The sequence below is a fragment of the Perissodus microlepis genome, chromosome 12 (assembly GCF_051167445.1).
Source record: "Perissodus microlepis isolate ML-2025 ecotype Zambia chromosome 12, ASM5116744v1, whole genome shotgun sequence".
Taxonomy (NCBI): Eukaryota; Metazoa; Chordata; class Actinopteri; order Cichliformes; family Cichlidae; genus Perissodus; species Perissodus microlepis.
In genome coordinates, this window is record NC_140472.1 from 5,839,990 (window position 1) to 5,852,670 (window position 12,681).

General features: G+C 40.0%; 1 protein-coding gene across 1 annotated transcript; it reads right to left on the reverse strand.

Moving 5' to 3' along the window:
• Nucleotides 1–957: 957 nt before the first annotated feature.
• Nucleotides 958–11,139, reverse strand: adora2aa (adenosine A2a receptor a). The gene is made up of 3 exons (XM_084946082.1): nucleotides 10,623–11,139; nucleotides 4,048–4,738; nucleotides 958–2,921 (listed from the first exon to the last, which is right to left on the reverse strand). The coding sequence occupies exons 2-3, from the start codon at nucleotides 4,371–4,373 to the stop codon at nucleotides 1,913–1,915; spliced, it is 1,335 nt and encodes a 444-aa protein (XP_084802208.1). The 5' UTR covers nucleotides 4,374–4,738; nucleotides 10,623–11,139; the 3' UTR covers nucleotides 958–1,912.
• Nucleotides 11,140–12,681: the final 1,542 nt, after the last annotated feature.

Sequence of the window (12,681 nt, forward strand, 5' to 3'; positions counted from 1 at the left end):
GTAGGCTCGCTTAGCATAGGGGGTCTAGCCTTAGGACCCTTACTGGATACAGACACCCCAGGCAGGAATCGAACTTGCGATCCTCTGCTCCAAAGGCGTGTATATATATATATATATATATATATATATATATATATATATATTTGTTTTTTTCATTGTTTTTTCATCCAATGTTAGCTGAGCTCGCCATATGAGTTATTTAGTGATATTTAATGTTAAGAAGTATTCTACTGACTTTATTTTGCAGTGTTGTGAAATTCAACTGTATTGCATTCAAAAATTGTCACTAGTTGTCTTTTGCATTGTGACTTTTTTTTTTATATTAATACTGGGCTTTTTTTTTTTTACACAATTTAACAATCATTGTTGTAACCTTTTATGATGTATCTTTTAAAAATTATAGAACCTGATTCAATTTGATGGTAAGAACGACAAATAAAAAATTTTGGCTTTTATCTCATTGTTTTGAGACATTGACATTCAATCATTGCCTCATAGTTCAGTGCAAAACAATGTCTTGAAAGTGCGTCTGTGGACCATCATTCAAAAGAACCACATCCAGAAAAGTATTTATTGTATGAAGCTAAAGTTTCACGGCCGTAATGCAAAAAAAAAAAAAAGTTTGCTTATTTGAGATGAAGTGATCCAGCTTAGGAGATAAGATTTACAGCTCAAAAGATCTCCTGTGTCCTTTGCCCCACAGGAGGACACAGGACATCTTTTTTGGCTGTGAAATCTTTAACAAGGAATAGGCCTCAAGAGCTGTTCTGATAAAAACTGCAAAAATAAAGAAACGCCAAGAAATGATGACAATTTAATCCACCATTTCTCCGAATGACCAAATCACAAGCCTGTCTGCTGAAAAGCCAGTGGGATGTCTGGAGGTGTTCCTGCAGCTCCTGAATAAAGACAGGGATATTGCGGCCATTGCAAAAATGTATACACAGCAAGCACACATTAAAAGTGTGAAAGGATTTATTTAAAGACAGCACTTGGTGCCAGTCTACTTGTGAGAACATAGAGGGCAGTAATGGACATCTGCAAATAATTTCCCATTATTCATCAAACTGTGTCAATTGTATCATCTGAATTTGACTTAAATAAGCATACATTACAGCATCATTATCACAAATGTATAAACAAAAATAAAAGGAAACATTACAGCATTAGATTGCCAAGTTACTGGTCTTTGCTTTAGAAAATGTGAAGCATTTAACAGATATTCTCACAACCACAAACCTGCACTGTCCTTCTGCTTTTAGTCCATTAGGAAACAGCAAATAGGAGCAATGGGCTGAAACATTCATCTGGAACGTGGTTATGTCTGTTAATCTCTACCAAAAGTGTGGAAATTACAAGTGAAGAGAGCAGAGTATGTTGTGTTTATGTTCAAATCCCTGAAAGAAAGAAAATAAATGTAATAATTTAAAGACACATCACATTCAGACCTGAAATGGCACACTATGGTTAAATAAAGGTGGCTATCCTGACACGCCTACAATAAATGCTCCTATTCCATATAGACCCTTCTATCAACTGCCTGCATTTTTACTGTATTTCAGCTGTTTGCAAAGAGGAAGTAAAAACATTTGTGGATGGTGTTGAAATTTCCACAGAACAACTTGTGAAGTGGCTGCACATTACAAACCATCCCCGGTCATGTGGGTTGATAAGAGCCTCCCGGTAACAACAGCGGTGCCTTTTAGACTTATTCTGAGTTAAATTGACATGTCACTGTATTTAAATAGTAGAGACAATTTTCAGTCCTGTTTCATTTATCTCAGTGAGTGACATTCATTGTCTGTCATCTGTTTACAGTACTCCCATTGGAAATTAGAGATTCATGGTGATCCTGAGCAGACATTCACAACTAACTGCGAGGAATTAGCGAATGATCCCTGCGGCGCATAGATCAGTGCACTTTATCTAGCTCGCTACAGCAGCTCCTCCTGTCCTGGGTGTTGAACAGCAGTGCAACCTGTGCTGGGGCGAGGTTCTGTTTGCAGTTTTCCTCCAGGATCTCTGGTTCAGAGCAGTCGTTCCCCGCCGGGAGCTGAGTCTGCCTGAGGGCTTGAAGTGGACACGTCCCCACTTTGGGGCAGTGGGCGATAACAACTGACAGAGGCGGGTGAGACACTGTTGCCAGACCACCCTCTAAAGGGGAGATGTGAGCAGGACAGCGGCAGGAGTTCTCACAGGTACTGCTGCTGTGCTCTGTGAAAAGGTCAAAGCTGAGGCCATTTGCTTTGAGCCTGATGGAGTCCGTGATGCTGTTGTGAGTAGAGTTCCGCTTACTCCCGCCGCTCTCAAACACCTCCCGCTTCCCCAGGATGTGCCGCCTAATAATCCTACGGAAGGTGTGCCGGAACTCTCGGATGCGGTAGGCGTAGATGAAGGGGTTGACCACAGAGTTGGCATGGGATAGGATAATGGCCACATACAAAACCAAATCAGGAGGACGATCACACTGAGGACAGAAGAGGGTGAAGCAGTTAATGATATGTAAAGGCAGCCAGCAGACCGCAAACAGGCCCACAATGATGGCCAGAGACTTGGCAGCCTGGACCTCTTTCTGCAGGACGGAGCGGGACTTTTCCCCATGAGACGCTTTTACTTCAATCAGCATGAGCTGGTGGCGAGCTGCCATGAAGATACACAGGTAGATGGCCAACATTAGCAGCAAGGGGATCAGCACACAAGCAAAAAAGTTGAAGTAGACCATGTACTCCATGTCGACAACATCCTCAAACAGGCACTTCATCATGCCCGGCTGGCAGGGGCTGCTTTTGGTTTCGTTGGTGACGTTTCTTGACTTCCCACCATGCCAGCCCATCATGGGGGTCAAACCGATGATGATGGATAAAATCCAGCATATGGCAATGATGCCTCGAGCCCGCTGTCCTGTCACCAAGCTGTTGTACCTGGACAGGGAGACAATACACGTGTCAAGCTTCAATTGTCTTTCAGCTCCTGAGAACCCAGAGATAAAGGTTTGTTTCCCTCTGCCACAATGACCTCTATAAACCTCATAAGAAAGCTTCCGTCCCTTGTTTGAATTAATTGTTACTGTATACGAAAGTACCCCGCTGATTTATCATTTGCTTATGCGATCGTTCTGTGGAAGCAACTCTCATACCGGAACTACAAGAGACAAGAATAAACAAACTGAGTCTTTCAGGACTCCTCAAAGGAAGGAGCCTATTTTTGGTTCGCCTGTAGCACAGTGTGGGAGAGCAGCTGAGACGTTTGGCTTGTTTCTATCACATTCTTCAGATGTTAAAGTGCAAAGGTTAATACTGCAAAAACAAGCCCCCCCCCCCCTTAGGGATGTACAAACACAACGCAGAAGAGCCCTCACGTACGTATGTTCGGCAGCCCTAAAGGGCGAGACGTCTGACCGGCGCAGCAGTGCGGTAACGATGAGGTCACAGCATCACTGTCACTGGTTTAGCCTGTCAGGTCTGCAGATACACCGTCGTTGGCAAATTTGCATGTTAAATCAACATCTGACTGTGTTTGGAGTTTTTTTTGTTGTTAATTTTACATTACAATAATAAAAGTAAGTTTACAAAACAGGCTTACACAGTCTGTGTAAGCAATTAGAGCAATATTTGTTTGATTGCTCCGGGGGGAATTTGCCCTGCGGGAGACGCTGTTTCTGAACAGTCTTATTCAGCCATGGAATATCTGGTTCAAATGTCAAATGTTTTAACCGACAGAAATGAAATGAAACGTTGGGCGTCATCGTGAGAATTCTGCTGCTTCTGATTAAAAAAACACATTGGACCAAAGTAAGAAATGTTTTCCCTCTGATTTAGAGAGTTAAAACGTTCCTATTCTGATCTTCGTTTCTTTCTGTGCTTGGACATGTTGAAAAAATGGTTTATAAGTAGTAATCAGCTGTTTTACTAATGCTAATCAACTGTTTATTGGTGCCTTATTAACACACGTAATAATGCAGTTATAAAGGATTTCACTCATTCTATTAACTCATTAATTTTGCACCAATAAATGATAAATGATCCACTTTTCCTCATGGTTACTGACCTGAGTGGTATCTTGATTGCAATGTAGCGATCTATAGCGATGGCCAGCAGACTAAAGATGGAGCTCTGTGTGAGAACCAGCACAAAGCACGCAATAAACAGGCAGCCATAGAAGTTGGAGCAGAACCCGATGCTGATGACGATGGCAAAGGGAATGGCCAGGACGCCCACGGCGATGTCGGCCACAGCCAGCGACACCACGAAGAAGTTGGTGATGCTCTGGAGGTTACTGTTGAGGGCCACGGCCCAGCAGACCAACACATTTCCCAGCACTGAGAAGACGGCAATCAGCAGCTCCAGGGTGATGTAGAAAAATTTGTCCCGCATGATGAGGCAAACGGCAAAGAGGTCACTAATGCGGGGGGAGGAAATCTCACCTCAACGTCCATAGCTGCAGCCTAGCAGCTGCTGAACTCAGCCTTGTCACCTCCAGAGAAACAGCCACTAGATTCCACAAAACAGTGACTCCTTCACACCTGCTCAGCTTAAAATGCTGAAAAAGAAAAATGAATCACATGGAACTATCATCACTCCTAACTCCGCATGCAGGGTGCAGTCACCTCCATCCTGTCCTCATAAAAAAGCTCTTCTGCTGTCCTCTCCCCTCAGCTCCTTCCCCTCGGCGTCTTTTTCCCACGAGCTCCTTGAAAGGCTGAGTTGATGCCAGCAACGGACATCACAATGACATCGCTCTGTCGGAATAAAAAAAAAAAAGGTGCAAAAGTGAAAAAGAAGAAATGCTCCTACAGTAGAGGAAGTGAATATGGGACTTTGTATTAGGTATAAAGCGAGGCACCCTGTTTGCATTTGAAAGATCTACAAACACAATACAGGTTCCTTCTTATCAGTTATGAAGTACACTTATATGGGCGTTATAGGGTACACTTATATATAGTCACAATATTTCCAGAAGCATCAGCAGCTTTAATAAAACCACAGACACCTTTCATAAAGCCACATTACACTGCAAAAAAAAGAAGCAATGTCACTGTTCAGTTGTGTGAGACTTTTAGTTGCTGATGCCTCCTATAAACAGTCTTTCTGACCCTGCAGAAGGGCAGTGGGAGAGCAACTTGTGTAGCCTCCATCAGCACGAGCATGCACGGCTCCACGTTGTAGCAAACTGCTGTCAAAATGCAGTTTGAATCATTTATACTGATGCTAAAATCCAATGTTATACTACAATACTACAACATAAGTCAGATTTGCTCTGACAAGCACAGACTTGTGACAGTTTCTGATGTTTAAGTTCAGACACTCAATTTAGAAGTTTATATCCGTTATGTTTTGTTTAGACTTTGATTGTCGTGGATTTGCGATGTGATTTCCAGCATTTGTGTAGCCAAGAACAGCAGACCTTGACTCCTGTGGTAGATAAAGATTTTCAACTAGTAAAAAGATACAGGGAAAAATAAGAAATGTGATCTTATCTTGTGATAATTCAAGAAAAATGGGCACTGAACTCAACGTGAACCTGTTTTATGGATTACTTCTGCAACAGTTGTGATCACATACAATAGAAAGTTCAGAGGTGTGACGCTGCATTGGCCTTAAGCCTACTATCATCTGAGGCACGTCCATGCAGCAGCTTATTTTGAAAATGTACATTAATATTACAGTAAAAATCACCTTTCACAGTTATAACAGTTAACTATGACCTTAACATAACTGTAGATGGTCATCTAAAAGGCTGGCTGTACTAAACTGCAAAGCCTCAATTCTACAAAGTATGTGAACATGTTAGTGTTGATTCCAGAAGCTGTGCTGTACACAGTGTAAATGCTACATGCTGGTAAATGTAGCTGTTAGATATTTACTGTTATTATTTGTTACAGGAGGTTCAGGGCAAAAGGTTCTGCTACAGTGAAAATCCTGTGTGTCCAGTTTTATAATGCATGTTGTACAGTATTATACAACGGCTAAAATGTGATTCTCTCAGTTCTGTGAGCGCTAAAACTAAAACGAAACATTGTGACCACAAAAAGTGCGCGTTGAGAGATGAGTCACACTCAGAGTATCGTAGTGGGTTTTGTAGCTGCTGTCTTTCAGGCAATTCAAAACAGATAAGACCAAAGATAAATAAACAAAAGTATTACTTGTGCTTTTATTGAAAAGCACAAGTGTGTGAATGTGAGAGTGAATGAATAGTGGAATTGTACAGCGCTTTGAGGTTCTCGAAAAGTGCTATATAAATGCAATCCATTATTATTATTATTAATATTAATATTATATGTGATCATATGCCTATATGTGTATAAATGATCAATTCTTTGTTAGCAATTTCTCCAAATATGATTAAAAAGTAATATTTCAATATTAGGTTTGTTTTTACCAACCCAGGCAACGGCGAATACACACACACACACACACACACACACACAAGCCCGTCCAGCTATCTTAGTGAGGACCTTCATTGACATAATGGTTTCCCTAGCCCCTTACCCTAAACCTAACCAGAACCTAATTGTAACCCTGACCCTAAAGCCACATTTTGAGCCTCAAAAAGGCCTTCAAACTTGTAAGGACCAGTCTGTGTGTCCTCACAAGTGACTGTTGGTTCTCACAAGTATAGTAGAATGCAGATTTCGGTCCTCACAAAGATAGCTAGACAGGAACACACACACACACACAAACAAAAGAGGGGAAAAAAACAGAAAAAAAGAAGAAGAAAAAGTTAAGCTTCATACTTGAAAAGATTTCCCTATTTTGCAAAATATCATTAGGACGCAACAAAAGGTAAAATAATGATAAAACAGGAAGATGAACAGGGAACAGAAATAACCAACAAAGGAAAGGAACACGTAATCTGATCTTGAAACTACCAATTCCTTATTTTGGAATTTGGAAATTTCTTTGAAAAACAAATATAGTTTTTGACCCCAGAAATGACTTCTAATGATCAAATAGGACTAAAGTCTTAATGCTGAGTACAATGTATTGAAATCCATTTGAACATAAATAAACATATTGTTTATTTATGCATGTTTACATTTGTAGATAGCAGATGGCTTTTTTGGTTCAAGTCACATTAAATGATGCAATACAGTGAATCAAAGGGCTTTTTGTGCCATAAAGGAAATTATTTTCAAAAGCTCTGTTTTTAAAGGTAAAATATTTTATACTCACAAAATCTCTCATTGACCTCATCTGAGGTGGGAATGATATGATCGGAATCTTGAGAAAAAAGATTTAAACAAATAACAAAAAGGTGGATAAAACCGAACTCCAATCAAAGAAAATTAAACTTTTTACAAGAAACAGGCAAAATGATCCAAAAGAGAATAAGCGAGATGATGGAAAATGGTAAATTCATATTTAAAATCTTCTTTTCTATAAGTTTAAATGGGTGCAAACACATTAGTATGGAACTGTGTCTGCAAGCGTGTTGGTAAAGTGTTGCGTTTAATGCATTTAAACATGAGTTTAGAGCATGTTTTTTTCTTTTCCGTAACTTGCAGTTTTGAATAGAGTTATGTTTTGCTGTCAACAGGATAAGGAAGCTGTCGAAAAAGAAGTACGCTTCATACGAGCAGTATTACAACTCTGCAGTACAAAAGCAGATAAGAGCAAACACCTTTGTAAACATTTTTGGGTGAAATATCGTGGCAAGAGGGAAAAAAAGAATTGTAGCACAATTCTTGGAAGTTTGATATGGCTTCTGGTCTATTCTCAGTCAGACTATAGTTTAGATGCCTTGATAGCTTTGAGCCGTCAGCACGCAGCTCACTGAGCTTACAAATAGAAGCTGTTTTTGTGCTGCTGAATTCCCTCTGAGGGGATGTTTGTGAAGGTTAGACTGAGTTTTCAAAGATACCAGCTGTGATGGAACACAAAGGTCTTTGCTCTCCCAGTCATGCTTTTCCCTCAGGGTTAGATGAGCCATTTACATTAATACTAAAATACTGCTATTCCACGTTTGCGTGTCATCAGGAGATATCCTTTTAATTCCAAAGGACTTATAAATCAAGTTTTAACTGTTGCTGTTTTAAGAGATGTTGGTGTGCGAATTCCAGTGTTTTTTATGTATCAGTACTTCACAGTAATAATCCCAAAGGACAAGAAAGGAAATCATGACTTTCTTAAAACTGCACCAGTGATTCTCCCATGCTAGCCACACAGTAAGAACCTGTCCTAAAATAAAATTATGAGACACATCAGAGAAACTCCAGGGAGTAATAGTGAGACAGGCTTAGGGTGCAAGCTTTGGTTCACAGCAGCCACTTTGAGGGATGAAATCTGGACAAATATTGATATTTATTAGTATCTTTGTACTGAGAAAGATAAAGAAGAAGTCAGCCAATGCAGCACACCAACAATAAACCACAGCACATCACCGCCCTTTACCACTGCACAAGAGAAAATTAAAACTTGAGCTTCCTGTCACCGCAGGCTCTCGCTATGCTGTCCATACAAAGTGCCAATACTGCTGCAAGCACAGTGAGTCGCCTCACTATCTCTGAGCAGCTGTGTTGACTCTTTTGCACTAAAGCATCGTAGCATATTGAGAAGCAGGGAACATTGATCAAAATTACAGTCTGATTAAATAATATAATGAAATCTGGGCTTAAACAGTAGATTTTATGGTGAAAGTGTGTCAAGAAATTAACAACTGGGCTAAAACAGTTAGCTAAAAAAAAAGGATTTTCAAGTCTGACCGATTTATTATCAAGGCAATGTCATTGTTAGCTATATGCCAATTTTTGGCTTCACAATTTGTAATGACTTAGAGCTGAAAATGTAAAAAGTAAAGACACAAAGGGAGAGACACCCTTCAAACAAAATGAGTGTTAGCTTAAACCATTAGCTTAGGCTCTAGATATAGTTAAAAATATACTGATAGCTAAGAGTAAGCTACTGGATAACAGGGATTTAAAGTAGCCTAAAACAGATGGATAAATGAGTGAAAATAGGGCATTGCAATTATGAATAAATACCTGTTAGCTGGAATTAGCAGGTAGCTGTAAACTGGATAATGGTATTGGATAAAAGTAGTAACTAAATATTTGGATATTACAGGTGAAATTGCTAAAGCTAACGACAAGAGTAGGTACGCGGTTGAAGCAGGTCATAGTTGTTAAATTAGACATAGTAGATAAATACTTAAATGTGTAGCTTAGAGTCGTGTAGCATAGAACTGGATAAATGAAAGCTAAAGATAAAAACTAATGGTTCAAAATTTTATGGATACGCAACTGCTGAAAAAAATGGAAACATTTCTAGATGAATGGTTAGAAAAAGTTATGGATATTTTGTGGTAAGTGTTGAAAACAGGCCTACTGGTCTAAACAGTGACAGTTAACAGATGTCTACTTATAAAACCAGTCTTAAACAACACCCAGTTTATGATGAAACTAAACACACATTGAATATGTGTCCTACATCAAGTAACAGCCTGTAACAAATCACAAAAGATGAGTAAAGTAGAGTGGTCACTGCTGTGTGACACAGTCCACTTGACTCTGTCTTTGTGTCTGCACTTGACTCATGGCCACAGTTACTCACATGAAGACACCAGGGGCAGAAAGCAGCTGTGCACAGTGACCCCTGCACCTGTTGTGGCAATCTTGCTAATAAATCAAGGAATCTCTGTATGTGTGTTCTTCACATGGAGACAAACGTTTATTCTTTCTACCTCAGACCTGGTGGCTGTGCAGCTCAGGCCCTGACCAAGTGCACTGTCCGATCGGGGTACTTTGAATGAGTGGTGTTCCCATTTCACAAGGTCTCTAGTTGCTAGGTAACATCTTTGACTTCACAGATGATGTCACACTGTTCTGTGACCACTGTCACCAGTTTATGTAACATAGTTTATGAATCAACATCCTCCACTCTAACATGTACATGCTACTACACCTTAGGGAGGAGACTTGTTAAAAACAAATTAATTTAAGCATATGTAACATTTGACACTTTAATAGAGAGACCACAGCGCCAGCAGTGCTGTTATCATTTCATATATTGCATTTTAGAAGAATTATTCAGATTATGTGTCATAAAAACAATGATTGCAGGACAACAGGGGTACCTGATACTGTGATGGTAATGTTTTGTTCGTTTGTTTTTGCTTTTTATGTCCTTTCTTCTTCTTTTTTTGCACTTGAACATGATGTAATTGATTGTGAGGACAAGCAAAGCTGCATTATTTCTGTGCAACATAAACTAATTACGGCACTACAGCTGTTTTATTACTGAATCTCGAGTCTTCCGGTTGCAGAGGAAGCCCAGGTCGCAATACAGGTTTAAGAGATGAAGTATTTCATTTATTAGGTTAAGTGTTCAACAGGCCGTGTTATAATAAGCTCACCGGGGACTTTGTGGAATCACTATCAGCAGACTTTTTTTCTGCAGGCCTCTGAGAAAACCCACAGTATACAAATACGCACTAGACATCAGTTTCCACGGAAACCTCACCTGTTTCTCATCTTGCCGTGGGCACTAAAGCAAAATACGACTGTTACATGAAAATGTTCATTCACGTGTTCATAGTGTGAAAACTGAAAGCACTGCCAGTGAAAGTGAAGTCTGCGTTTAATTCGTTTTTGCGCAAGATGTAGTCAGTCGGCACGCACGGCTTACCTTTCTCTCCGCAGGCTTCCTTTCCTACAAATGGCAAAGTTTTGATATCCTAAGGCACTTGATGAAACAAGGCGACAGAAAAAGTCGACTTAAAAATATCACGAAAATGACGGTTTTCACTTCCCACTGAGCGACCAACTTCTTCAATTCCGTCCAGCTGCACTTCACTTTTTTTTCTTCTTTTTGTAAAGTTGACTTTAAAGCGCAGCTCAATAATAAAAACACACCATCGAGCTCTGATCGACGTGTCTCCACTGAAAGAAAGAAGACTCCTGCTTTTGTCACTTCACAAAGATGAGATCTGCTCTTTACTCTCGCTCTGCTCCGGTCAAGTGAGTGTCTCTCGCTCTCTCTCTCACACACACACACCCTCCATAAAACAGGCTGGCTGTACCTCAGTTTCCTCTTCGGGGTCAGACAGCTAAAAGCATGCTGTGTATACGTGATGATGGTGATGATGTCACACGTTAAACACGGTGTGTCTGCTGTGCAACTTGAGATGCTCTGAATCCGTTAAGCCGGTTATCTTTCTAACACAGAGGGACAATTATCCGGTTAGTGCTCGGTACCAGAGCTCTGTCGCGTTTTATTACCTGGATAATGTGTGTTGAGTGGAAATGTAATGTTCTAGCCCCGGGCGAGGTTCAAAACCCCGCGTGACATAAACAAAGGTGCAGATTTCAGGGGTATGTGCGCTCTTTTTAAATCCCGTCGTCCGGTATGAACCGTCACCACCCCTGACTCAACTCTGTCTCGCTCTCTCGCCTTTTCTTTAAAAGTCATTCTTTTAAAAGTAGTCTTGTCCAACAGTTCTTCAGGCTTCCCGAAAGTCTTTCTTTGGAAATTTGCTGATTTTTCACCAACTTTCAGTCTAGTCGTTGTACCTGACATTTTATTAGAGACATTTTGTGTCTGTGTGTGTATTATGCCCCTTCACACTGACCTGTGAATCATTCAATTAAAAATACAAAGGAAAACAAAGAAAAGGCACCTAACTCAACTGATGGAGTGTTGCGTGTGTAGACACAACAATAAGCTTTATCTACACATAACAGACAACTTGGCAAAGAATCAATTCAATCAAAATCAAAATCAAAATGTCTTTCTGTATTTTGTTACTAGCTTGTTACAAAAGCACAGAATTTGCTCCAATTTCTTCATCTGAACACCAAAGACAGTCTGACAGACATAAAATAGTGTTTGTACAGCAAGATTCTCAAAAAGATGTTAGCTAAAAACTTGGCATATCTTGATGAGACAGAAGTGTCATCAGAAATGGTCTCAATGAAAGGTTAGCTGTTAGGAAGCCATTCTTAATGAAGGGAAACAGAGAGGAAAGGACGAGGAAGTTACACAAGAACAAAAGTCAGTAAGTCAGTAAGGGGTCTTATGAGTGAAGAATCCAATTCTGAAATTCTTGGTTTGCCATCAGTATGTACAGAGAGGTTGAGTGAGAGGGACAGGGAGTGTCTACAGCCATCTGTAAAAACAGTAGAGGCTCAGTGGTGTTGGCGATCTTTCCAAAATTGATGGAATTATGAAGACAGAAAAGTACTGGGTCAGATTTTGAACCACCATGTAACATCTGGAAACCATCTGATTGCCAACAACACCATTCTTGAGCATGAATATGATCACTGCCAAAGCAATAAAAGCACACCTGGATAGACATTACTGAAGCAATGTGGGATCATCCTGACAGAGAATGGAACAAAAGGCAGAAGAGTTCTGAATCTCTCAGTCTTTTTTATTATTGTAGGGTCTTTACCTGACAGTATAAATGGCCTTAAGGCGACTGTCTTTGTCATTTGGCACTATATAAACAAAGCTGAATTGAATGTCCTTGAAGAAGCCTGAAGAATTGTTCCTGAACACTTCTTACAGAAATGACAAGAAAGCTGCCTAAGATTTTCCAGGCTTGTACCAAATATTGAAACTTGAAGTTTTGCAAAATCTGTTTTCCATACTGTATTTTCGCGCATGTTTGTACATGATTCAATAGATTTCTGCACCCATTTTCCTTGCAAAATCTAAAAAAAATTATGTTTGATTTGAGACT

What these genes read in the sequence shown, in the direction of transcription:
- adora2aa (XM_084946082.1), bottom strand. Translation starts at nt 4,373, where the DNA reads ATGCGGGACAAATTTTTCTACATCACCCTGGAGCTGCTGATTGCCGTC. An exon ending in GCAATCAAGATACCACTCAG is followed by an intron (nt 2,922 to 4,047) that starts GTCAGTAACCAT and finishes CTCCCTGTCCAG; the next exon opens with GTACAACAGCTTGGTGACAG.